General features: G+C 40.8%; 1 protein-coding gene across 1 annotated transcript in view; it reads left to right on the top strand.

Moving 5' to 3' along the window:
* The first annotated feature begins 2,412 nt into the window (after positions 1 to 2,412).
* Positions 2,413 to 24,802, top strand: part of amot (angiomotin) — a 53,054-nt gene continuing 30,664 nt past the window's right edge. Inside the window, exons 1-4 of the mRNA XM_060832491.1 lie at positions 2,413 to 2,576; positions 7,982 to 8,915; positions 16,418 to 16,724; positions 20,403 to 20,547. Of these exons, the coding sequence (XP_060688474.1) occupies positions 8,041 to 8,915; positions 16,418 to 16,724; positions 20,403 to 20,547 (1,327 nt within the window). The 5' untranslated portion in view covers positions 2,413 to 2,576; positions 7,982 to 8,040. The remainder of the gene's footprint in view (positions 2,577 to 7,981; positions 8,916 to 16,417; positions 16,725 to 20,402; positions 20,548 to 24,802) is intronic.

The following is a 24,802-nucleotide window of genomic DNA, read 5'->3' as shown; positions in this document are numbered from 1 at the left end:
CCTTTTGTAGGTAGGGTACTGTACTCAATAGGAAAATATTTAGGTTCATCAATGCATATGTGCATACATGTGTGGGGCTAAGACATTTAGAAGTCTATCCAAATCTTTTTGAATTGTGAACGTTAAATGTAGTTAAACTTTCAACAGATGTCTTCTGGATGGGAATCAGAATGTTCTACCACATTGGTTGCCAGTGTCACTGCATGTCCTAGTACTCTATGTGCTGGATCTAACTGGACTCTGCTAAAAGACTCTCCAGGGAGAAAGTGAGGACTGCAGAAGCTGGCGATCCGAGCTGAAAATTGTGTTGCTAGAAAAGCGCAGCAGGTCAGGCAGCATCCAAGGACCAGGAGAATCGACGTTTTGGGCATAAGCCCTTCTTCAGGAATGAGGAGGGTGCGCCAAGCAGGCTAAGATAAAAGGTAGGGAGGAGGGACTTGGGGGAGGGGCGTTGGGAATACAATAGGTGGAAGGAGGTTAAGGTGAGGGTGATAGGCCAGAGAGGGGGTGGGGGCGGAGAGGTCGGGAAGAAGATTGCAGATCAAGAAGGCGGAAATAAGTGCGAGGGATGGGACTGAGAAAAGGTGGGGGGGGGAGGGAAATGAGAAGCTGGAGAAATCTGCATTCATCCCTTGTGGTTGGAGGGTTCCTAGACGGAAGATGAGGCGCTCTTCCTCCAGGCGTCTTGTTGCCATGGTCTGGCGATGGAGGCGGCCAAGGATCTGCATGTCCTTGGCGGAGTGGGAGGGGGAGTTAGTGTTGAGCCACGGGGTGGTTGGGTTGGTTGGTGTGGGTGTTCCAGAGGTGTTCTCTGAAACATTCCGCAAGTAGGCGGCCTGTCTCCCCAATGTGAAGGAGGCCACATCGGGTGCAGCGGAAGCAGTAAGTGATGTGTGTGGAGGTGCAGGTGAATTTGTGATGGGTATGGAAGACCCTTGGGGCCTTGGAGGGAAGTGAGGGGGGAGGTGTGAGTGCAAGTTTTGCATTCCTTGCAGTTGAAGGTGCTGGGAGTGGAGGTTGGGTTGGTGGGGGGTGTGGACCTGACGAGGGAGTCACGGAGGGAGTGGTCTTTCCGGAAGGCCGATAGGGGAGGGTAGGGAAATATATCCTTGGTGGTGGGGTCTGTTTGGAGGTAGAGGAAATGACGAAGGATAAACAGATCATCCTTCGTTATTTCCGCCACCTCCAAACAGACCCCACCACCAAGGATATATTTCCCTCCCCTCCCCTATCGGCCTTCCGGAAAGACCACTCCCTCCGTGACTCCCTCGTCAGGTCCACACCCCCCACCAACCCAACCTCCACTCCCAGCACCTTCAACTGCAAGGAATGCAAAACTTGCACCCACACCTCCGCCCTCACTTTCCTCCAAGGTCCCAAGGGATTCTTCCATACCCATCACAAATTCACCTGCACCTCCACACACATCGTTTACTATATCCGTTGCACCCGATGTGGCCTCTTCTACACTGGGGAGGCAGGCCGCCTACTTGCGGAACGTGTTAGAGAACACCTCTGGGACACCCGCACCAACCGCCCCATGGCTGAACACTTTAACTCCCCCTCCCACTCCGCCAAGGACATGCAGGTCCTTGGCCGCCTCCATCGCCAGACCATGGCAACACGATGCCTGGAGGAAAAGCGCCTCATCTTCCGTCTAGGAACCCTCCAACCACAAGGGATGAATGCAGATTTCTCCAGCTTTCTCACCCCCCCCCCCCCCCCCCACCTTTTCTCAGTCCCATCCCTCGGACTCATTACCGCCTTCTTGATCTGCAATCTTCTTCCCGACCTCTCCGCCCCCACCCCCTCTCTAGCCTATCACCCTCACCTTAACCTCCTTCCACCTATCGCATTCCCAACGCCCCTCCCCCAAGTCCCTCCTCCATACCTTTTATCTTAGCCTGCTTGGCACACCCTCCTCATTCCTGAAGAAGGGCTTATGCCCGAAACGTCGATTCTCCTGCTCCTTGGATGCTGCCTGACCTGCTGCGCTTTTCCAGCAACACATTTTTCAGTGTAAAAGACTCTCCAGCATAGTTAATAAAATTAAAGAAATTGAACCTTTGATACTTTCTTCCAAGAGAAAAGGAGACCATAAAACTTTACCACTGAAATCATATGGTCATTCCAAGTTAGGGAAGGAAATCTAAACTTGCAGGGCTGAAATCTGTTTTCTTGATCATGTGTGCACATTATGTTCATGTGTTGAAAACTTTGCAGGCACATTTGCCTTTAAGGGAATTACTCAGGTGCTATTGTTTAAAGATTATCAGAGCAATTCAGGTGATCTCATTTCTCTGGCATGCTTTTGATGGTATAATTTACATAAGAACTGCAGTTTACAATAGGATAGTGAAATAAGTTAAGCCTGTTGATTTGCTGATGTTTTATTTTCCTTCTGGTAGAGTCTCTGGGGGTGAGCAATCTCGGTGATCGGTGGTCCATCCTGCAAGGAGTGAAGTATTTGTTTGAACAAGATGCCATTTACTTGGAGGATCACAGCCAGTTACTGCACCGGCATGAGCTCTCCACAATAGCTGAGGAGGATATTGAAAAGAGTGAAAGAGAAACAGGTACTTTGTAACCAGTACTATAAAAGGCACACCTATGGTTACTGCACTGTACAGCAATTCAGGACCGAGGAGCAATTGCCAAAATTTAAAAACAACTTTCCACAAATTAAGACTTGGTATTTCAAAAGCACAAACTATGTTTGATATGTTGTGAGGCAGACTTTCCTCCATGTACCACGATGGAAGAGTGAGTTGTAAATTTGTTGTACTGCTTGCTATTTTTTATGACATGAAAACAATGGACAATGTAAATGTGCACATGAAGCCAGTTTATCCTTGGGGTAAGATGAATTTTTCATGTCATCTTTGCTGGTGTTTTATGCAAGACCATACCATAAGTAAAACTTGTTATGAATCTCATGGTATCATTTTACATTTTATGTGCAAAACATGTTCCAGTAATATATCAAGAGTGACTTCAGATTTCTTAAATGTATTACTAAATGAAGAAAAACACTTGCATTAATCATGCATCTTTCACAATCTTAGGATGTCCTAAAAAAGCTTTACAGTCAATTATGTACTTTTTCAAGTATAGATAACTTTGTAATGTAGGAATGAATGGTGTTGGGAATTGGCATACAGCTAGGTCCCCAGACAACAATATGATAATCGAAGTGGGCGGGAGATTGAAACACGATCTCCTTACACATTTTAATCGACATTTTTAATCAACCTACAACTCTGGAGCAGATAGACTCAAACCTGGGCCTTAAGAACCCTGTTCAGCTATGTTATGACATGCGTTTGGCATAGATGGGACCTGAAACCAGGCCTCCTGACCACCATGCCAAAAGGAATTTTGATATTTCTACTATACAGAGATGCTTTTACACACCACCTCGAGAGCACCACCTGGGCTTCACTAGGACCCTTCTTCTATCTGGAAGTGATATTGTTCACTACCACAGTGATATTGCAAAAAAGAATTGCTTTTCCCATTACCAAATCATCTGAGGCAATTTTAATCTATCAATCACCACTATAAATCACCCGTATTTTCCAGTTAATTAATTTACACAAACAGCCTGTTAAGGTCAAAACAGACGATCAAAGGAGAGAAATCAGCATTAGTGTTTCACATCGAATCACCCTTTCTCAGGATTGAGTTTCTGAGGAAAGGTGATTCGACTTGAAACATCAACTCTGATTTCTCTCCACAGATGCTGCCAGACCTGTTGAGCTTTTCCAGCAATTACTGTTTTTGTCTCTGATTTACAGCATCTGTAGTTTTTTCTCTTTTTTAACAAGCATGTTGCCAGGGTTGGAGGTTTAGAGCTATGGGGAGAGGCTGAATAGGCTGTGGCTATTGTCCCTGGAGTGTTGGAGGCTGAGGAGTGACCTTATAGAAGTTTATGAAATCATGACGGACATGGATAAGGTAAATAGCCAAGGCCTTTTCTCTGGCGTAGGAGTCCAAAACTAGAGGGCATAGGTTTAAAGTGAGGGGGGAAAAATTTAAAAGGGACCCAAAGGCAACTTTTTCATGCAGGGGATGGTGCATGCAGGAAAAATTTGCCAGAGGAAATAATTGAGGCTGATACAGTTACAACATTTAAAATGCACCTGGATGGGTACATGAATAGGAAGTGTTTAGAGGAATATGGGACAAATGGAACTAGATTAGTTTAGGATATCTCCTGATGAAGGGCTCTGGCCCGAAACGTCGAATTTCCTGTTCCTTGGATGCTGCCTAACCTGCTGTGCTTTAACCAGCAACACATTTTCAGCTTCCTTATTTTGAGTCAGCTTTGTTCATTTTTCTCTCTCGGCCTCCTACTGCAAGAAATAAATAATCAATAACTAAAATGTATTATTGTTGTGGTTCTGTTCGCCGAGCTGGGAATTTGTGTAGCAAACAGTTTCGTCCCCTGTCTAGGTGATATCCTCAGTGCTTGGGAGCCTCCTGTGAAGCGCTTCTGTGATGTTCCGGGGGAATGCCGGAGGAAACATCACAGAAGCGCTTCACAGGAGGCTCCCAAGCACTGAGGATGTCACCTAGACAGGGGACGAAACGTTTGCAACACAAATTCCCAGCTCAGCGAACAGAACCACAACAACGAGCACTCGAGCTACAAATCTTCTCCCAAACTTTTAAAACAGTAGGTATGTCCAATATTCATACTGTGTTTACCTGAATTACAAAGATACTGCAATTTTATACATTGCTCGCAATGTTGTTTTGTTTTGCAGAAATGGGGAAATACTGGCAATATAGGGAACAATTTCACCAAAATTCATCAAAAGTATTTGTTCTTGCAGCAAGGTGGTTCAATGCTTAACACTGCTGCCTCAATGACAGGGAACTGGGTTCGATTCCACCCTCTGGTGACTGTGTGGAGTTTGCACATTCTCCCTGTGTCTGCGTGGATTTTTTCCAGGTGCTCCAGTGTCCTCCCACAGCTGAAAGATGTGCAAGATAGCTAAATTGTCCATAGTGTTCAAGGATGTGCAGGCTAGGTGGATTAGCCCTGGAAAATGCAGGGTTACAGGGATAGAGTAGAGGGGTGGATCTTGGTGGTATGCTGTTTGGAGGGTTGGTATGGATTAGATGGACCAAATGACCTGCTTCCACACTGTAGGGATTCTCTGATTCTATGAATTTGAAATGATAAGTGAAAGGTGTTGTGGAAGAAACATTTGGTGTAACGTTACTGCTCAATGCAGACGTAACTTTATTTTCACCCATCTTGTCATGGCAGTGTGTGATAAAACTAAGTTATCCTAGACACTTTGAGAGAACTATTCCCTTTATTGCATAAATTATTCTTGATTCATGTAACAGAGTAGAACTATTTTTGTCTTTAAAAGTGGCAATTTGTGATATTTTAGATGAAAATGGATCATTTCTGATCAGCTGTGTTGGTTATTTTATCAGAGTTTGGAGTCTGAACTCTAAATGATTCTCGTAATGTTTAAAGCATATTAAACTAATTTTATAATTTGAATGAAGTTGTTCTTGTGCAGAAAAAACTTACGATCTTCAGTGTTCAAAATCATTGGATTTGATTAATTAAAGGGGGAAAAACTATAAAATGTGGAAATCTGAACAATAAACAGTGTGCTGGAAATGTACAGCAGGTCATACAGAAGCTGTGTAACATAAAGATCAGATAATATATTGTATGTGGTCATTCATCAGAACATTTAACTTTTTAATTTAGAAGGAAACCACCAAAAATGCTGAATTTTGGGAGAGTTCAGAACCAGAGGGTGAAAATTTCAGAGTTAAGGGGTTGCACATTCAGAAGGCATGTGAAGAAATTTCATCTGTGTTGTGAATCTGTGGAATTTTTTTTACCACGAAGGGTTGTTAAGGTTAGGTCATTAAGTATATTGGAGGCTGAGATAGGTTTTTAATCTGTAAAGAAATCAAGGGTTATGGGGAAAAGACAGGAAAGTGGAGTTGAGGCTTATTTTATCAGTTTTGCCATGATCTCTTTGATCATAAGAGCAGACTCGATGGGATGATTAGCCTGCCATGCTCCTGTGTCTTATGCTGTAATTGGCTTTAAGGACTTTTGCTCTTGCTTCAACTTTGTTAGAAATGAGATTGGTAGTTTCCATTTTTTGAAAAGATATAGCTGTGGTATACAGCAATTGATTTTGTAGAAGGTGTAGCCCTCCTTGATAAAATTATATGTTGGTATATATTACAGAATTAGTTTATAAGAAATCCATAAGGAGTAGAACCACATTCCAAACAGCTTAATCATTGCACATTCACAGTTGAGCTGAATTGTATTATTGATTCATTTCTTTTAAACAGCAGCTGGACAATAGCACTATTTACTTTTACATGCCTCTGTCTGAATGGTGAAATGACAGAATAACCTGTCATGTGACAGGCTGTTTATTCTAGCCTTGGCAATCAAAGTAGTTGTATGGTTGCCAGAGTGAAAAAGAATGATACATTTGAAAGAACAGAGTTGTGTGTATGAGGAGGATCTTACCTCATTCACTTCCAACACTGATTTTTCTTCCTAGGCCTTTTTTTTGGCTGAAGGTTGAAATTAGTGCTGAGCTACAGTTTTTGTGAATGCTATCCAGTTGTCACGTTGTCAGGTCATCATTTCTTCAGAGTCAGCAATTGACCACAGAAGGAAAAAGTCTGCATTTGTATGGTTGTTCATTTCTTGACATTTAGGACATCTCCTAGCACTTGACAGCCAATGAAGAGCAGAGGACCTATCTTTTATTATTAGTTCAATTTTATTCTTGCGAGATGTTCTTGTATTGGCTTCTCATAAGACAGTAATAAATAGTCATAACCCTGGTTAGAATCAGTTTCTCTTTTTCCCCAATTGTCTACAGATACTCAGGCCAACCAAAGAAAATTGCTCCCTCAACCTATGCCTTTCACATTACAGTCATAACTCAGATACATCGGAGCATAGGGGCAAGAGTCCCCATTTAGCCTGTTGAGACTGCCCCACCATTCAATGCATTCATGGTTTATTGAACACTTCAATCTTATTAACTCACCCTTTCCCATAACCCTGTTCGCCACTGATAATCAGAAGTCGAACAATCTCTACTTTTAAACACGTGTAAAGACTGAGCTTCCACAGCTCCCTGGAATCAGTGTAGGTTCATCGAGCACAGGAAGTTAGGGGACTAGGGCTTGCTGCAAATTGAGAAGTTAATAGAAGAGGTTTTGATGCCCCAAAATTTACAGAGATTGGAATGTGGGAAATAGTGAGAAAATTGTTGAGTTTGCATCTAAGAAAAGCATGAATGAGAGATTCAGCAGCTGATGAGCTAAGATGATTTTTGAGCGAAATTATGTAGATTTAGAGATGACATAAGCCTGAGTTTGAAAGCTCACCTCAGGATTAAATGTAGCGTCAAGGTGGCAAATAGACCCACTTAATCCCAGACTGTTGCCAGAGAAAGAAACAAATTGTGATGGCTTTAGTCTTCCCAAAAGTTAATTGGTAGAAAATTCAGCTCATCTAGTATTGGATGTTGGATAAACAGTCTGATGATTTAGCAACAGTGGAAGAATTCAGAGAGATTCTAGTGAAGTAGAGTTGAGAAATATTGGCTAAGTCATATATTAATAATTATAATTGAGAGCTACCTAGTTTGTCTAATTCATTACAAAACCAAATGTACCAATTATGCACTGAGTCAGTGAGGAAATGAGAAAATAGAAGATTTATTGTTTTTCAAGATCGGATGGTTCTTTTAGATCTTCATTATGCATTTGTCTATGGAAAAATGAATAAGGCAAGTATTCGGTTCTGAAAGCATTCTTCTTTGATTCTACTCTGAATCTTCTACAATTTTTAAAGTCTTTTATTTGTGCATAAGTAATAAAGAATATTAAGCACAATTAGAGTTGTATGAATCTCATTGTATATTATCTGTACTCACTGTGTTAATACTTTTTCTTCTTAAAGGAAAAGCTCATTTTGATGTCCAGTATCTGCAAGACATTCACAGAACACACGGGCTTGAAATGAGAAATTCAGAAGAAGGAGCAAGTGGGACAGTTCTACAGCGTTTGTTGCAAGAGCAGCTCAGATATGGAAACCCCACTGAGAATCGAAATCTCCTTGCCTTGCACCAGCAAGCCACAGTAAATGTCATTGCTTACAACAGTAATGGGTCTGTAGTAACTACAAACGATGGTCTGACACAAGATGAGCGTCAAGTGGTCACACATTCTGCACGACAGGAACCCCAAGGCCAGGAGCTGCAAGTTGACAATAGTGTCATGGAGAAGCAGCTGCAGACCAGAGCAGCACAAGCACAGAATAACGAGGAACTGCCAACTTATGAAGAAGCGAAGGTCCAATCACAGTTTTTTAGAGGACAGCAACATACAGCAGCAGGAACTGCTTTCTTTGTTACTGGAATAAATAACCAGAAGATGAGAACTGAAGGGCGGTCCACAGTCCAGAGGCTGGGTACTGGAAAGGTTCACCAAGATGATGGGCTTAAAGACTTGAAACAAGGTCATGTTCGTTCTCTCAGTGAGCGGCTTATGCAGCTCTCCTTAGCTACAAGTGGTGTAAAAGCACAATCTTCAATTGCAAGTAGTGTGATTTCGTCCCAACAGGCGAATGAATTCTACACACATGCTGGGCATGTTTTGTCTCAGACATCCATAAAGGGAATAGACCCTAGGGGGCCTCCACCTGAATATCCTTACAAAAATATGTCAACTTTACCTGTTACTTCCAAGGCTCAGGACTATGGCAATTTCTACAGTGACGTTAGACTGGGAATGACAACGGAAGGTTTAAAGCCTTCTCCAACCTCTCAGCAACACATTAAGCCAGATGCTCCTGTTATGAGGTACCAACCACCTCCTGAGTATGGGGCTGTCAGGTATGTAAAGAGGGACCATTCTAAAGTCCTGGTCTCCAGTGCAATTTTATCTTTATGGGAAAAGTAAAGGGAAAAGTCTCAGTTTATGATTTGACATCGAGCACACAGTGCAGAAGTAACCCCAGTGGAACAGATGTAAGTTATTGTTTATGTTCCACAAAGAATTCTTTCCACCCTAATCTAGTCCCCTCAACATAACTTTATATTTTGTGTCGACCTCATCTACTTTTCCGACTTACCTTAATTGATGCTATTCAACATAACAACTATTTTTGGTAACAAGTAAAACTTTCCTTATAAATTTTAAAGACTTTTTACAATAGGGTCATCTGCCAGTCATTTATTAGAGGATGAGTGATGATGTACTTGATCTTTTCCTGTTGGTTATAATCTACAAGTTCAAGTTCACTCTTGTAAATCCTCTCACCAGTACATTTGTATCCTCCTCATAATATGGGAATTAGAAGTCTCAAGATTTTTCAAGGAAGGTATAACCAAAGCTCTGCAAGTTGTATTCTGTTAGAACAAAAAAAATGAATATGAAAGTAGTTTGTGGTAAGTTACAGGATCTTGCTCTAGTATTCATTTTCCATGTTAGAATTCAGTGATCATCATTCATTCTTTAACTGAATAGGCCCGTTTGAGCCAAGCTCAATCCAGTGCTTGCCTGATGCTCCCACATGCATACTTTCCATTGTGGTTTATTGATTAGCATTTAGATTTTTGCTTCTCTTCCCTTCTGTCTTCCCAGTTCAAGATGTTGAAGTCAGCTTGACTGCTGCTCTGATAGGGATAACTGACTAGTATAGACAATAGATCAAACCTGGTAACCATCTTGGCCTGTATAGAGCTGTACATGTATGTTCTGGCCTCAAACTTGTGGCTAACTGTTCCATAATAGTCTACAGGAAGGGCTGAGAGATTAAACCACATACCATACCAACATAATAAATGTGTAAGAGGCCAGAGATGGAGAAGAGCTGTGTTTTGAAGGTTTATAGAACTGGTGGAGGTTACAGTAGTAGGGTGGGCAAAGCCATGGAAGAATTGGATATCTAAGATAAGAAATTGAAACTTGGGGAATTGCTGAACTGGGAACCATTGCAGCTTGATGTGTTTCATAGCGATTTGGATGAGTTCAGGATTATGGAGGTTGAAAGAAGAAAACTAGCAAAAGGGACTGCATGTCTGTCTGAATGGCAGTGCTAAAATGGCACACACAACTGCTTTTTAATATTTATCCTGCAAAATTGCAGCTGGAACCCAATATTTTCAATTTCTGGATGTCTATTTGGGTTACATTGAGTGCTGTCCTGTCATGAAAACATTGTTCTGTTGGTTCAACAGTTAGAACAATAGAGAAGGTAGACTTCAATAGGGGATCATGGAGTAATCTTATTGGCCCTTGCTTTGATCTTTTGTTTTACTTCACCCATGACTTTTCTATGTTTTTTGGAATGGTATGTTCTGTGACTGACTTACTATTACAGAAACAAGTTTGTGTCATGTTCTAAGGCACCAAAACTGACAACTCCATAAAGTGCAAAATTATCTTCATTAAAAAATAGAAACTAAGTATCTTCCTTGAAGGATTTGACTCTGATTCCCAGATGCAAGTAATCCTTCAGTTTCTTTGCTCATTGAATGTTCTTCAGGAATAAACCTACGCAACCACAGTCTGGGCTACTTGACCATGCCGCCATTGCAATTATATATGTACATTGAGCAGAAAGTTTACTTCCAAAAGAATTTTGAACTGAAATTCCTCATATTAATGAGCAGAAACATTTACCAAAGTTCCAAATATTTACTTTCCCAAATATTCCCTACAGAAATAATACCAGAAGATTGGAGGATAACAAATGTTGTGACCTTGTTCAGGAAGGAAGGTAGAGACAACCCTGGTAACTATAGACTAATGAGTCTTCCTTCAGTTGTGGGTAAAGTGTTGGAAAAGGTTATAAGAGAGAGGATTTATAATCGTCTACAGAGGAATAAGGCGATACGGGATAGTGAACATAGTTTTGTGAAGGGTAGGTCATGCCTCACAAACCTTATTGAGTTATTTGAGATGGTGACTAAACAGGTGCATGAGGGTAAAATGGTTGATGTAGTGTATGTGGATTTCAGTAAGGTGTTTGATAAGGTGCCCCACAGTAGGCTATTGTGCAAAATATGGAGGTATGGGATTGAAGATGATTTAGCAGTTTGGATCAGAAATTGGCTAGCTGAAAGAAGACTGATTGAACTGAAAGAAGTGGTGATTTATGGGAAAAGTTTATCCTGGAGTTCACTTACTAGCAGTGTACTACGAGGATCTGTTTTGGGGCCACTGCTATTGGTCATTTCTATAAATAACCTAAATGACTCAGAGAAGGATGTGTTAGTAAATTTGTTGATAACACTAAGGTAGGTGGAGTTGTGGATAGTGTGGAAGGATGTTGCAGGTTACAGTGGAGCATAGATAAGCTGCAGAACTGTCTGAGAGGTGGCAAATGAAGTTTAATGTGGAAAAGTGTGAGGTGATTCACTTTGGAAGGATCAAAGGGAATAAACAGTAGTGGGCTAAAGGTAAGATTCTTGGTAGTGTGGATGAGCAGAGAGATCTCTGTCCATGTACATAAATCCTTGAAAGTTGCCACCCAGGTTGGTTGAGTTGTTAAGAAGGTATATGGTGTGTTAGCTTTTGTAGGTAGAGGGATTGAGTTTCAGAGTCATGAGGTCATTCTGCTGCTGTACAAAATTCTGGTGCGGCCGCACTTGGAGTATTGTGTGCAGTTTTGGTCACCGCACGATGGAAAAGGTGTGGAAGCTTTGGAAGTTGTGTAGAGGAGATTTACTCGGATGTTGCCTGGTATGCAGGGAAGGTGTTACAAGGAAAGACTGAGGGACTTAAGGCTGTTTTCGTTACAGAGGAGGAGGTTTAGAGGTGACTTAATTGAGACATACAAGATGTTCAGAGGATTAGATAGAGTGGACAGTGAGAGCCTTTTTCCTCAGATGGTGATAGGTTGCACGAGCGGACATAACTTTAAATTGAGGGCTGATAGATATAGGACAGATGTCAGAGGGAGTTTGTTTACTCGACGAGTAGTAGAGGCGTGGAATGTACTGCCTGCAACAGTAGTGGACTCACCAACTTTAAGGGCATTTAAATGGTAATTGGATAAACATATGGATAAAAATGGAATAGTGTAGGATAGATAGACTTCAGGTAGGTGCAACATCGAGGCCCGAAGGGCCTGTACTGAGCTGTAAAGCTGTATTCGGATACAGTTGGAGGAGTAACTGATGAAAACCTTGGCAGAAATGCAGAACTATAATTTGTGGCATTTTCATTTGCCATATGTTAATTACCTTTTGTGTATTTTATGACCGTACAACCCTGAGTGGGAGCAGAGCAGCAGTTCCTATGGGATCTGTGGACAAGGTAGAGCATTGGATCCTGATGGTCGTCTTTGACTTGGTTATCTGATAACGCGTTACAATATGAAATCATAGCCTTTCTTGTCCTGTGGTGAGCCCATACTTGTAATTATATCCAGTTTTTACAGTATTCATTTCCAAGAGAAAAAAAATCCATTAATCATGTCCACATGTTAGCTGCAAATGGAAGTAAATTTTCATGAGTTGAATTCTCTGTCATACTGCAGGCTTGAGGGTGTTGGGATGCACTGTTTCCTCTCAGTTCTCTTTGACACTTAAATTCACTCATTGGATGTGAATGCCAGCATTATTGCCCATTCCTAATTATCCTTCAGAAGGCGGTGGCAAGCCATCTTCTTCAACTGCAGTGGTCCATGTGCTGTAGTACATCTACGGTGCTATTAGGAAGGAATTGCCATGATTTTGGTTAACTGTTACTTAAGGAACAGCAACTTGGTTCCAAATCAGGGTGTTGAGTGTCTTGGAGGGAACTTGAGGCAATGTCATGTTTCCATGCATAATTTTTCCATGAAGAAAATGGGAAAATTGGAGAAGTTGTAGTTTTGCTCTTCTGTAATACATGCTTGTGCAGTATATCGAGGAGTTGGCTGATGACATTTTGAAAATGGAAGTAATTTTTTAAAAAAGGCTGTGAAATCTAAATCTGGGGAGTTCCAGTCATCCTATTGAAATCTTCCTGACCAACTCCAAACGATGTTAGACTGCATGACCCCGGTAGTTTGGAGCTTATGCTTGTTGCTTGATCAAGAACTGATATTTTAAATCTTAATATGAATGCAAATATTTAAGAAAAGTGGACAGTTGATTTGCAGCAGGCCTCAAAGGCATAATGGCTTTAGTACATTAAAAAGAATGAGAATGCAATATTCATGCTCCCTTTACTGCACAGAGTGCTGCAAACTGACGTGGAACATTTTTTGCTTTCATCTAATATTCCTGACAGGGGCAACTAGACAACGCTGATCCCAGGCTTTCTACTGTGCTGCTATTGAACGAGGATGTAGAAGTGCAGTAGTGTGCCTGACACAATGTGAATTTTTTTGTGTCTCTTCTCCTTTCCTTCCTTCCTGTAGGGAAACACCTGGCCTCCACTTTGGACCTTTCCCTGATGACGCAGCTGGGATCAGGAACTCCGACACAATAACTATTTTTTCTTGGTATTTAAAGTACCCTTCAACATCCTCTTCAGTTCTATACTGGGATAAGCCAAACTAAAATCCAGCAAGCAGTTGTTTTTCGAAAAGACAATTCCAGGGATGGGCTATTCTTTCAAATAGACTTTAGAGACATCAGCAAAGTTATACCGTGAGAAATTTCCAGCCATATATAGTCTCGGTATGCATTGTTGTGTGCTACTGCTACTACATCCTGTTAGTAGTCCTGTTAGTTGTTCCTTTGTCTCATCATTTTCTTTGTATGAAGACCAATAGCAAATGCCAAATCAGGAAGAAGAAGGCAAATTATGGCATATCTGAATACAGCCAGTGATTAGCTTTTGAAGTTGGTCAGAGGCATGCCTTACCATGTAGGTGGTTATAGAGTTAGGATTCCAAAGAGTTGATCCTGATGGTTCTGCAGAGAGTGGGGCTGGAGGAAAGATTACACAACTAATCTATCTGAGGGATGGAGGGCAATAAAATTCCTCTAGACAGTGTACTTTCTGACTTAGTGCATTGTTTCTTTTCTTATCCAGTTGACATCTCCGCAGCCTTTGTCATCAATCACACTTGTTTTCCTCCAATCTCTCCCTTCCACTGTCTACCTCAGTGAAGTTACCTTTCCTGGTAACTTTTATTCATCCATTCATAGCTCGAACAAAATGAATACTGGATTCTTTTCCCATCTTGTGCCATTATATCTGCAGTCCCCTTCAATCAGCTTTGCTCTACGTCCTCTACATGTTGCCCCTTGGTGACACCATTTTATGACAGGTTTCAAATGTAATATGCTGAGAATGCCCAGCTCCACAACTCCATTCCTTGCCTCAACTAATTAACTGTCTCTGGTTGCCAGTCTTATCTCGATGAGCTACGACTTCTTCAAACCGAACTTTGGCAAATCTGAGAACGGTACCTGAGCTTCTGACACCAATTCTATACTGTTAGCTCCATCTCCTTCATGGCCTATGTTTGTTTGTATTGGACTGATTTCTAAAACAAACAGTAACTTGTTTAACATCATATCAGTTGCCATCCCAAAGACTTCAACTTCTAATATGTATGTACGTATGTTTCACCCAGCTTTCATGCAGTTAAAACCCTCATCTCTGCCTTTGTTTCTCTAGGCTTAACAATTCCATTGCCTTCATGACTGACCTAATATTGTTTCCCCTCCATAAACTTCAAAATCCCAAACTCTGCTATCCTATGAAGTTGTGTTTATCCATTGCATTTTTGCTTCCTGAACTAAATAAGCTACGGTTATGTGTCTTTGGTTTAAAACTTCCTTCCTCTTGTTTAAATCAATTCATGGTCTTTTGGTTCCCTGTCTCTTTCACAACCCCATAACTGTCTGAGAATGATTTTTCTGCAGTTCTACCCTGATGTATAATTCACCTCCACCTTTCCTTTCCTCTCAAAATTGGGAGTGCTATTTTATGTCTTGGCCCAGGCATCTGGAACTCTCCTCCTAAACCTCTGTATCCCATTAATGTTTAGTACTCTTGGACTTGAGTTTTTGATCCTCACACTGAATATATCATCCTTTTGCTTAGGCATTCATCATTGTAAAATCACAGTACAGGTGTGAATTTTACAGGTTATTGTGATGAGGAATGACTCTGTATGGTCTTGGGTTTAAGGCTTTCGTTGAGATTGTGCAGAACAATGAGATTATTTATCATTATGTGTACTGCTTCAAATGAAAGTTTATCAAGATTGAAATCAATGGATTTTTCTTTTGTGTATTCAGGCACCGGAAGGAAAGATGAGTAAATGGAGTTGTGGTAAAGATTAACTGTAAACTGAGAGATTGGTGTGTTCCTGTTCCTATTTCTCTCCCATCCGTCCAAAGTCTCTTTCAATGCTTTAACAATATCTTTGGTCCTGCCCCATGCAGTCATTCTTCACCCAGTTCATGTCCTCCAATTAACCTTTGTGTGCAGTCTACCTTGCAAGTATAAATACTCAATAATAATTCAACAAAGAAATTCTGAAGAATCAGATGTGGAGGCAGAGTGCTTGAAAACTGACCAGTTTGTTTTTCAAACTCAGATACCTGTTTGCTTCAGACTTGTCAGCAGATATAATTTTTTTCCAGCCCTGCCTCATCTTGCGATGTGCCCTAAAGTTGTTTCTTTCATTACATTGGTGTTAAAAAAAAATGTTGTGATTGACAATAGCTGGAGGGTTGAGGTTATTGCTTAACCAAGCAATGAAAAGAAGCACACAATAATGTTTGGTTGTTTGCCTGCAGTGCACTCATTGGTATGTGTTTTTTTTTAAAAATCCACGAGTAATCAAATATAATGTACTTGTTTTACCAGTCTAGAAGTATTTGGAGAATTCCATTGGACACTGTTTCTCATTTAAGTTGCTCGTAAAACAAGTCATGCATTTGGGAGAGGATAGCGAGAAAAACTGACATTTCTTCTGGCAAAACAACTAAAGCTCCTGGATACACCTTGCAGATTTGCACAAGAAGTCTGTTTCAATCCTCCTTTTCTAATAGTGGCAATTGTTAGAGTATATTAAAGCAGTGTATTGGATGAAAGATTACAATTTGTCATTTGAACAGGAACCAAATCTCATGTGATGAGAAAAATGGTACCAAAAATGGTGGCAAAGCAGCTCCTTTATAGTAACGCAGTGAATTCACTAAATGGTACCTGTATTATGATTATGAATACACAGTCACTGATATTAGCCTTTAATATACTCAGTCCATTTCCTGAGAGAATTGAGGATAGGAAAACTGAGTTGAGGTCAGTGATTGGCCGGTATCCTATTAAGTGATGGAGCAACAGTGAGGGGCCTTTATGATTTGCATTTCTCCTGTTTTTAATGTTCTTCTCATTACTCTGTGCAAGTAGTAGTCCTTTTGTTTCATATTAACAGGCAAAGTCAAGAAGGGTCAACACATCAGCAGCTGCAGTTACAGCAGCGAACCTATCAACATAGCCCATCGTCATCTCAGACATCAATGGGATCTACATCAGTGATGCAGCCACCACCCTCACCAAATCTGCTGACTGCTCAACACCAACAGACCCCCCTTACAAGCCACCTGAATCAGCAGTTCCAGGGTGACCCATTGGCCATTGTCTTGCGAGCTCAGCAAATGGTAGAAATCTTGTCCGAGGAAAACCGTGCTCTTCGGCAGGAGTTGGAGGGATACTATGACAAAGTAGCTAAATTACAAAAGGTGATACATGTTCCATTAGCAATATTTATAGTATGTGTAGCATGAATGAGTAATTACTTTCTTATGGTATCATAGGCGATTTCCAAGAGAAGTTGATGATGAGGTAAGTTATTGATATTGCTCCTTCATTCTTGGGGCTGAATTCAAAGTCATCCCTTGGAGGGAATAAGGTAATAGCTTCTTAGATTCACTTCAATTAAATAGCTTTGGGACAGTGTCAATCGTTGCAGGTGCAGATCCATATCCTGAAACTGCTCTTAAAGTGGCAGTAAATTAAAGAAATCTGCTGAAGTACTTTGCCTGAAAATGGAAATGGAAATGTGGCAAGCTTGCTTTTCTTGAGGCACATTTTTAAGATAAATTAGAGGTAAACCTTCAACCTCGAATAAATCGAGCGAATGTTAGATAATGTTTTGCAATCTAATATTTTGTGACTTTTAGCTGCGGTGTTTGTAAGTACTCTGTTTCATTTTGATTGCTTGGTATACTGTAGTTTGTAAGGTCACTGATCTCACTGCACCAACATCAAATTCTTCAGATTTGGGGAAATCTAAATTTAGTTCACTTTCAAAAACAACTTACTGAGACATCTGACACTGTTGAATTTTCTCAATACTTGGCACGGAGTGCATGCGGTTTCCACATAAAATCTAAAAGTCATAGCCATGTACAGCACAGAAACAGACCCTTTGGTCCAACTCGTCCATGCCGACCTCATAACCTATATCGTCCCATTTGCTAACACTTGGTCTATACCCCTCTAAATCCTTCCTGTTCATACCTCTCCAGATGCCTTTTAAATGTTGTAATTGTACCAGCCTCTACCACTTCCTCTGGCAGCTCATTCCATACATGCACCACCCTCTGCGTGAAAAAGTGCCCTTTTGGTCCCTTTTATATCTTTTCCCCTCTCACCTTAAACCTACGCCCACTTGTTTTGGACTCCACCACCCTGGGGAAAAGACCTTGCCTATTTACCCTATCCATGTCCCTCATGATATGTGTCTATGTGTGGTCACATAATACTTTTGAGATCCAGAGAGCTTTTTTTCAGATTGGTAGTGATGAGGATTAGGCAATTTAGAAGTGTATGAGTAGTTACTGGTTTAACCAGATAAAACTGCATAATTTATTGTTACAGACTTTCTGACTGCTTGATAAGCTAGGATTAGCAATGTTAGACTTGTTAGTTTGCAGGTTTAATTTGGAGCCAGTGGAAAGAATTCCAGTCGGCACTTCCAGTTTCACTTAAAAGCCTGGACAGCTAGCCTGTCATGCTGTGACTTATTATTTCAGATGCTAAATTATAAGTTGAGGGATTAAACGGCTTCTAAAGTTCCATTGGCAGTCACCATGGAGTCACAAGGACCCAAAAGAAACCTCATCTCTTAATCTTCTCTCCCTCCAAATTGGTTGCTAGGTGACTGAAAAATGTAGTTGATTCTCATTAATTGGGCAAGAACAGGATCCTCTTCATAAGAGCATTAAAAACAGTTAAACTGAACATTGGCAGACTCTTGATCACTGCATGAATACACACCATCCTCAATCAAAGTTCCAGTGTTTGGAGACATGGATCTTCAGGAAAAGCTGTCAGCTATTGAAACTGATTGACATGTTAAACTTTGAGTGTAAGACCAAGGTGTAGAGAGAGTTTCTGTTTGTGTTCTTCCCTTAGTGGATCTGTGCTTTTGGATCATGTTTGATTTTGTAGAATTTTTTTAAACTCTAGAATGAAGACAGCTATTTCTAAACTAGTCAGGAGGGCCATCGGATTCATGTGTGCTCCCCTGAGAGAGCTGACTTGAACATAGTCTGAGTGTTCACCTTGGATTACTATGACTAGATGTAGCAAGAGTGCAGTTAACACTGAAGCAAATTGAGATGAATTGAGGGCTTAGTTTCATGTACGCCAGCCTCATGAAAACTAAATATTTCTTATTTCAGCTTAGATTACAGAGACAGGATGATGCTCCTGAGCAGAAACCAAGGGAAAAGATAGGAAATCAATCAATAAGTTAATTGAGGCTGCTGTTTTGTCTTTTGCTGCTTTTGACGCTTGACATCTAAAATCGCAAATGGCACATAGCATGCATAGCTCAAAACAGAGGATGTTACTGTAATGCATGTGGGATGGGAACACAGCCCACTTCTTCCACAAATTTGAGCCATTCTCTCTATAATGGACTTGATCATTTAATTCTCTACTACCCAAGTGGTTGTGTTATTGAATAAGCAAGCTAGAGTCAAAAGTTCACATCTGTCAGAATGTGTTATGAAATTGAACTCAGTAATTCTGACACTTTGTGTGGTAACACCAGAGAAAAAAAATCACCTCGGAAAACTGAGATTATTGTCAAAAATCTGACTGCTTCTTTAAGGTCCTTTAAAGGACAAGAAAATATCACTCCGCCCTGTTCTGACTTCAGCCCCAAGGTATGTTGTTTACTACAGCAGCTAGTTTTTATGAAGTCTCTTTAATGTAATAAAATATTCCAAGACATTTCATGATATAGCAAAACTTGGCAGATCCACATGTGGAAGTATTGGACAGGGGAGCGGGGCCATTATCAGGACTGTGTTAAAGGAGGAAAGAGAGTTAGAAAGTTTTGGAGAGGGTGTTCTAAATCTTGGGATCTTGACATTTGAAGGTACAGCTCCTAACAGTGTGGTGATTAATATCAGGGTTGCTCAAGATGCCGCTGGGATTACAGAATCACAGCAATCTTGGAATCCTGTAAGGATGGAGGAAGGATAATGGGGGGGGGGGGGGGGGGCGTGGAACCATGGAAGTAGTTGTAAACAAAGGTGAGGATTTTAAACTGACCTGTTGCTGAAATTGGATCTACTGTAGACCTTTTGAGCACAAAGACGATGAGTGGACAAAGGTTGGTGTGGTAAAGAGCATGGGCAACTGAATTTTGGATGACATTGTTTTTAATGAAGACCATCCAGGAGTGTGTCAGAACAGTGGTTGTTAGAGAGATCTGGTCCACAGGCTGGTCCAAAATGCAAGTTCCTACACGTTTTTCATTGCAGTTAAAGTTGATCAGTGAACACCTATTCAAGCAATTCATTTTTAAAAAACTGGTCTCCCATTAGTCTGCTTTAAAATAATTCCCATAAACTTTTCAGAATCTCTGTGTGTCACTATGTTGATAGTTGCAGGACTGACTGGTCTGACCACTGATCTGAGGTTTTCCATCTGCCTGACTCCCTGCAGATATTAATATATTTGTTATAATGTCTGAAAGAGAGTCTAAGTTACTCAAAGGAAAACAGGGTTATTATTGTAAAAAGGTTTTCCAACAGGTTTGGAGTGTTAGTGAGTCACCAAATCCAGAAAGACCAGAAATTTGAAAGCAGGTTAATTGAAATCTGATCTGAGTCCCCTGGGGATTCCATTTCAAAATCTCTGACTTGAGTGTAGTAATTTGCTATTATGAGTTTGATATTCTCAACATATTGCACTTTAGAATTTAGGACAGCTCCAACATTGGCATCAGCCTGCAATCATTGAATTACCTTGAACTAGTCAAAAAATGATGGTTCTTATTTCTGAACCAACTCCAGTGCTTGTATCTGTTTTGAGCTCTTGAATATATTATGCATATACTGTGAATCTGTTGCTTCAGGCACTGGTGAAGGAGCTGACTGGAAATTTTTCTTTTCATGTAGCTGGAGATGGAAATTGAGAGAGTTTCAGAAGCTTATGAAAACCTGGTGAAATCATCTTCCAAGAAAGAAACCTTGGAAAAAGCTATGCGGAATAAGTTAGAAGGTGAAATCCGCAGACTTTATGACTTCAATCGAGATTTGAGAGGTAAATGTGTCTTAATGCTTCAGTAGTTTTGTATTTGGTGACTTGGTCCATTCCACGATAGCAATACTCTTCTCCATTGCTCACCTCGCATAGAATCATAGACAAATGTCTGCCTTCCTGTGTCAAGGAACAATGTATTAATGAACAAACAAAGTTGGCAAGAGGGGAGTTGGTTATTAAATAAGTTTAAATTTATGAATGGTAGCTGGCAAAAAATTCTTTCTCCTGGGTGCATTAACTGGGGATCATTGTGATGGGAGCAAAGGGAAAAGTTAGATTCTATTTAGATAAAGGATTATTGAATTTTGCCATCAGCAAGTAAGGTAGATGCAATGATATCATTTGCTAGGGATTAAGGTCATGGAGCTGAAGTAGACCATTCAGCCCGTTGAGCCTGCCCACCACTCAATGAGATCATGACTGATCTGAGAGTCCTTGATACAAGTCTGCTGCCTTTTTTCCCCATAATTTTTGATTTCCTTATTGATTAACTACAATAAATATTTGAAAAGGGGCATAAAGCATTTTGTATAAATGGGGTTGGGTTGGTTACTGTCACTGTAATGGTATTTGGCTAAACAATCATTGCTTCCCTGCTATACATGCTCGGGTTCTTTAAGATTCTGCCTTTTGAAATTGCAAAGAAGTGTTATGGTGGTCAAAGAGATTGACAAAATTCCTATGCCTGTCTTAAATGACGATATTGATCAGCTACTCTGAAATCTATTCAATTTATGGCCTCAGTTCTTTCATAACTAACTAATTGAATATTTTCCTCATTTACCTGCCTGCTAAGTTGTTTTGCTGATGTAGCTTACAATGTTGATTCATGTGTGTTTTGGGCAGGTTTCATTTGTTGAAATATCAGCCAATATTTGAGAGTAAATGGTTAGACTTCCAACTCTGCGAAGAATGATGACACACTTTATAAATTGTAGTATTTGGGGTTTGTGGTCTTCCTTGTGTGTGTGTAACATATCTTGTTGTCCTACTTCTAAAAGTTCAATGGCAACCATTACATTGTTAAGCTACTATATAAATACAACATCTAGGTTTGTTTTGTAAAGAATGTGTAACCAGTCCAACTCTGAAAGGGGTCATACCAGATCTGGAATTGGAGAATGAGCTGGCCAAATGATCAAAGTTTTAGTGGGGAGCATTTCAGGAACAGTGACCATAATTCTGGAAGTTTTAAGTTACTTATGGATGAGGATCAGAGTAGTCCTCTGGTGAAAATATTGAATTGGGTGGAAGGCTAACTACGACAATATTAGGCAAGAGCAGGGGAATGTAGATTGAGGGCAGCTGTTGGAGGGTAAATCTACATTTGTCCTGAGAGAATTTTTAAAGACCAGTTGATTAGAGTTCAGAACCAGCATGTTCATGTAAAAATGAAGGACAGGGATGGCAAGATTCAGGAACTTTGATGATAAGAGAAATTGAGTTTAGTCAAAAAGAAAAAAGGAGGCATAATAAAGTTTAGGAAACTGAAGATTAGATTTGATTCCCTGCAGCGTGGAAACAGGCTCTTCGGCCCAACAAATCCACACCGACCCTCTGAAGAGTAACCCATCCAGACCCATTTCCCTCTGACTAATGCACCTAACACTATGGGCAATTTAGAATGGCCAATTCACCTGACCTGCACATCTTTGGACTGTGGGAGGAAACTGGAGCACCCGGAGGAAACCCACGCAGACACTGGGAGAATGTGCAAACTCCACACAGTCGCCCAAGGCTGGAATCGAACCTGAGTCCCTGGCGCTGTGAGGCAGTAGTGCTAACCACTGTGCCACCAAGACAGACAGTGCCATTGTGAAATATAATGAAAGCAGGAAAAATCTTAAAGAAATAGTTAAGGAGGACTTAAAGGGGTCAGGAAATTTCTTTGGCAAATAGGATTAAGGAAAATCTGAAGTGTTTTATGCATATATAAAGAGTAAGAGGGTAGCTAAGGAAATGGTAAATACACTCAAGGAAAAATGAGGGAATTAATGAGTGGAGCTAGAGGAAATGGGTGAGGTCTTTAGTAAATACTTTGCATTGGTGTTCAGAAATGAGAAGGATGTGGTTGGTAATGAGCCTAGAGAAGAGTATATTGATATTCTAGGGCATGTCGTTATAAAAAAGGTGATGTTGCGTGCTTTGAAAAGCATTGTGAGATACATTTCTGATGGGAGGCAATTGCTGGGGTGTTGTACCAAGTCTTTGTTTCCTCTTTAGTCACAAGAGAGGTTCCAGAGAATAGTCAGTGGAGAATAGTCAGTGTTGTTGCTTTGTTTAAGAAGAATAAAAGGGATAATCCCGGAAATTACAGGCTGGTGAGCTTTACATTAGTTGGAGGGAAATTATTGAGAAGATTCTTCAAGGAAGGATTTACTCACATTTGGGAAAATATGGACTTATTAATGATAGGCAACATGGCTCTGTGTGGGGCAGATCATGTCTCTCAAATTTGATTGAGTTCTTTGAGAAAGTGGAAAAGATGATTGATTAGGGCAGAGCGGTGGATGTAATCTACATGGACTTTAGCAAGGCCTTTGACAAGGTGATGTCATCTCGAGTCTGTGGTGAGCTGGCAAGATGGATACAGAACTGGATTTGCCATAGAAGGCAGAGTGGCAGTGGAAGGTGTTTTTCTGACTGGAGATCTGTGACCAGTGTTGCTCCACAGGGATCAGTGCTGGGAACACTGTTGTTTAAGACATATATAAATGATTTGGAAGCGAACGTAGATAATCTGGTTAGTAAATTTGTGGAAGACACAAAGATTAAGGGGAGAGCAGGATATAAATAGGTTGGAGCTTTGGGCAGAGAATTGGCAGATGGAATTTAGTCCAGACAAATGTGGGTGATGCATTTTGGAAGGCCTAATACAGGAGGGAACGGTAGCACCCTTAATAACATCAGCAAACAGAAGGATATCTGTTTACAGGTCCACAGTTCCTTGAAAGTGGCAATGCAAGTGGCTACATGGTCAAGAAGACATATGGCATGCTTGCTTTTATCTGTTAGTGCATAGAATGTAAACATGGCAAGTCATGTTGCACCTGTATAGAACTTTAGTTCCGCTATATTAGGAATTTTGTATGCAGTTCTGGTCACTTCAGTAGCAGAAGCATGTGGTGGCTTTGGAGAGAGTATAAAATGGTTTACTAGAGTGTTGCCTATTTTGGAGAATATTAGTCATGAGCAGTGTTTGGACAAACGTGATTTGTTTTCACTTCAACGTCAAAGGATGAGGGACGGCTTATAGAAGTTTACAAAATTATGAGAGGCATGGATAGCCAGAGTCTTTTTCCCAGGGTAAAAATGCCAGTACTAGAGCATATAGACTTAAGGTAAAAGGGGGAAAGTTTTCTAAGGAGATGTGAAAGGCAGATTTTGTTTACAGATGGTAAGTGCCTAAAATGCACTGACAGAAGAGGTGGTTGGAGCAGATGCAATGGCAACATTTAGGAGGCATCGTGAGGCAGATACATGAATAGGTAGGGGATAGAGGGATATGGGCCACATAGAAGCAAAATGTTTTTAATTTAGAAAGGCATCATGTGTTTCTGTGGGCTTGGTGGGCTGTCGGGCCTGTTCCTGTGCTATACAGTTCTTTGTTTTTGGTCCCAAAGTGCTCTATTAGGCATTATATGACACTCTACATTGGAGTAGATGACTGAAAACTTGTAAAGCAGTAGGTTTTAAGGACAGTCTTGAAGTAGGAAAGCATCGTGTAGAGGCAGGAAGGTTAAACAGGGGATTCAGGACTGGGACAACTGAAGACATAAGACTGCAGTGGTGGGGTGATTAGAATTTGGAGAATTAAGGGTGGATCAGATTATTGTATGACTGGAGAGGATTGTAGGTATGAAAAGGCCAGTTTATGGATGATTTAACTGAGTTTTAAAATCGAGATATTACTCCACCAGGAGCCAGTGTAAATCAGAAAGCACAGGAGTGATGGGTGGTTAGTGCAAGTTAAGATCCGTCAGCAGATTTGGATGACCAAGTTTGTAAAGGATAAAATGTGAGAGGGCACTTAGGTGCATGATACAATAAAGACACAGATGAGGGTATCAGCAGAAGAGCTGTGATAAGTGATGGTACAGAGGTAGAAGCAGGGCTCTTGGTTATGGCTCAGATTTGTAGTTGAAAGATCCTCTGGGAATCACATCTCCCAATGAAGTTGCACATAGTCTGGGTCAACCTCAGAAAGGTGCCATTTGAGGGATGAAATTAATGATGGGGTGGATTTTTTATTGGG

The sequence above is a fragment of the Hemiscyllium ocellatum genome, chromosome 11 (genome assembly GCF_020745735.1).
Source record: "Hemiscyllium ocellatum isolate sHemOce1 chromosome 11, sHemOce1.pat.X.cur, whole genome shotgun sequence".
Lineage (NCBI taxonomy): Eukaryota > Metazoa > Chordata > Chondrichthyes > Orectolobiformes > Hemiscylliidae > Hemiscyllium > Hemiscyllium ocellatum.
Note: the sequence above shows the minus strand (reverse complement) of the source record. Positions and strands in the feature narration are given on the sequence as shown.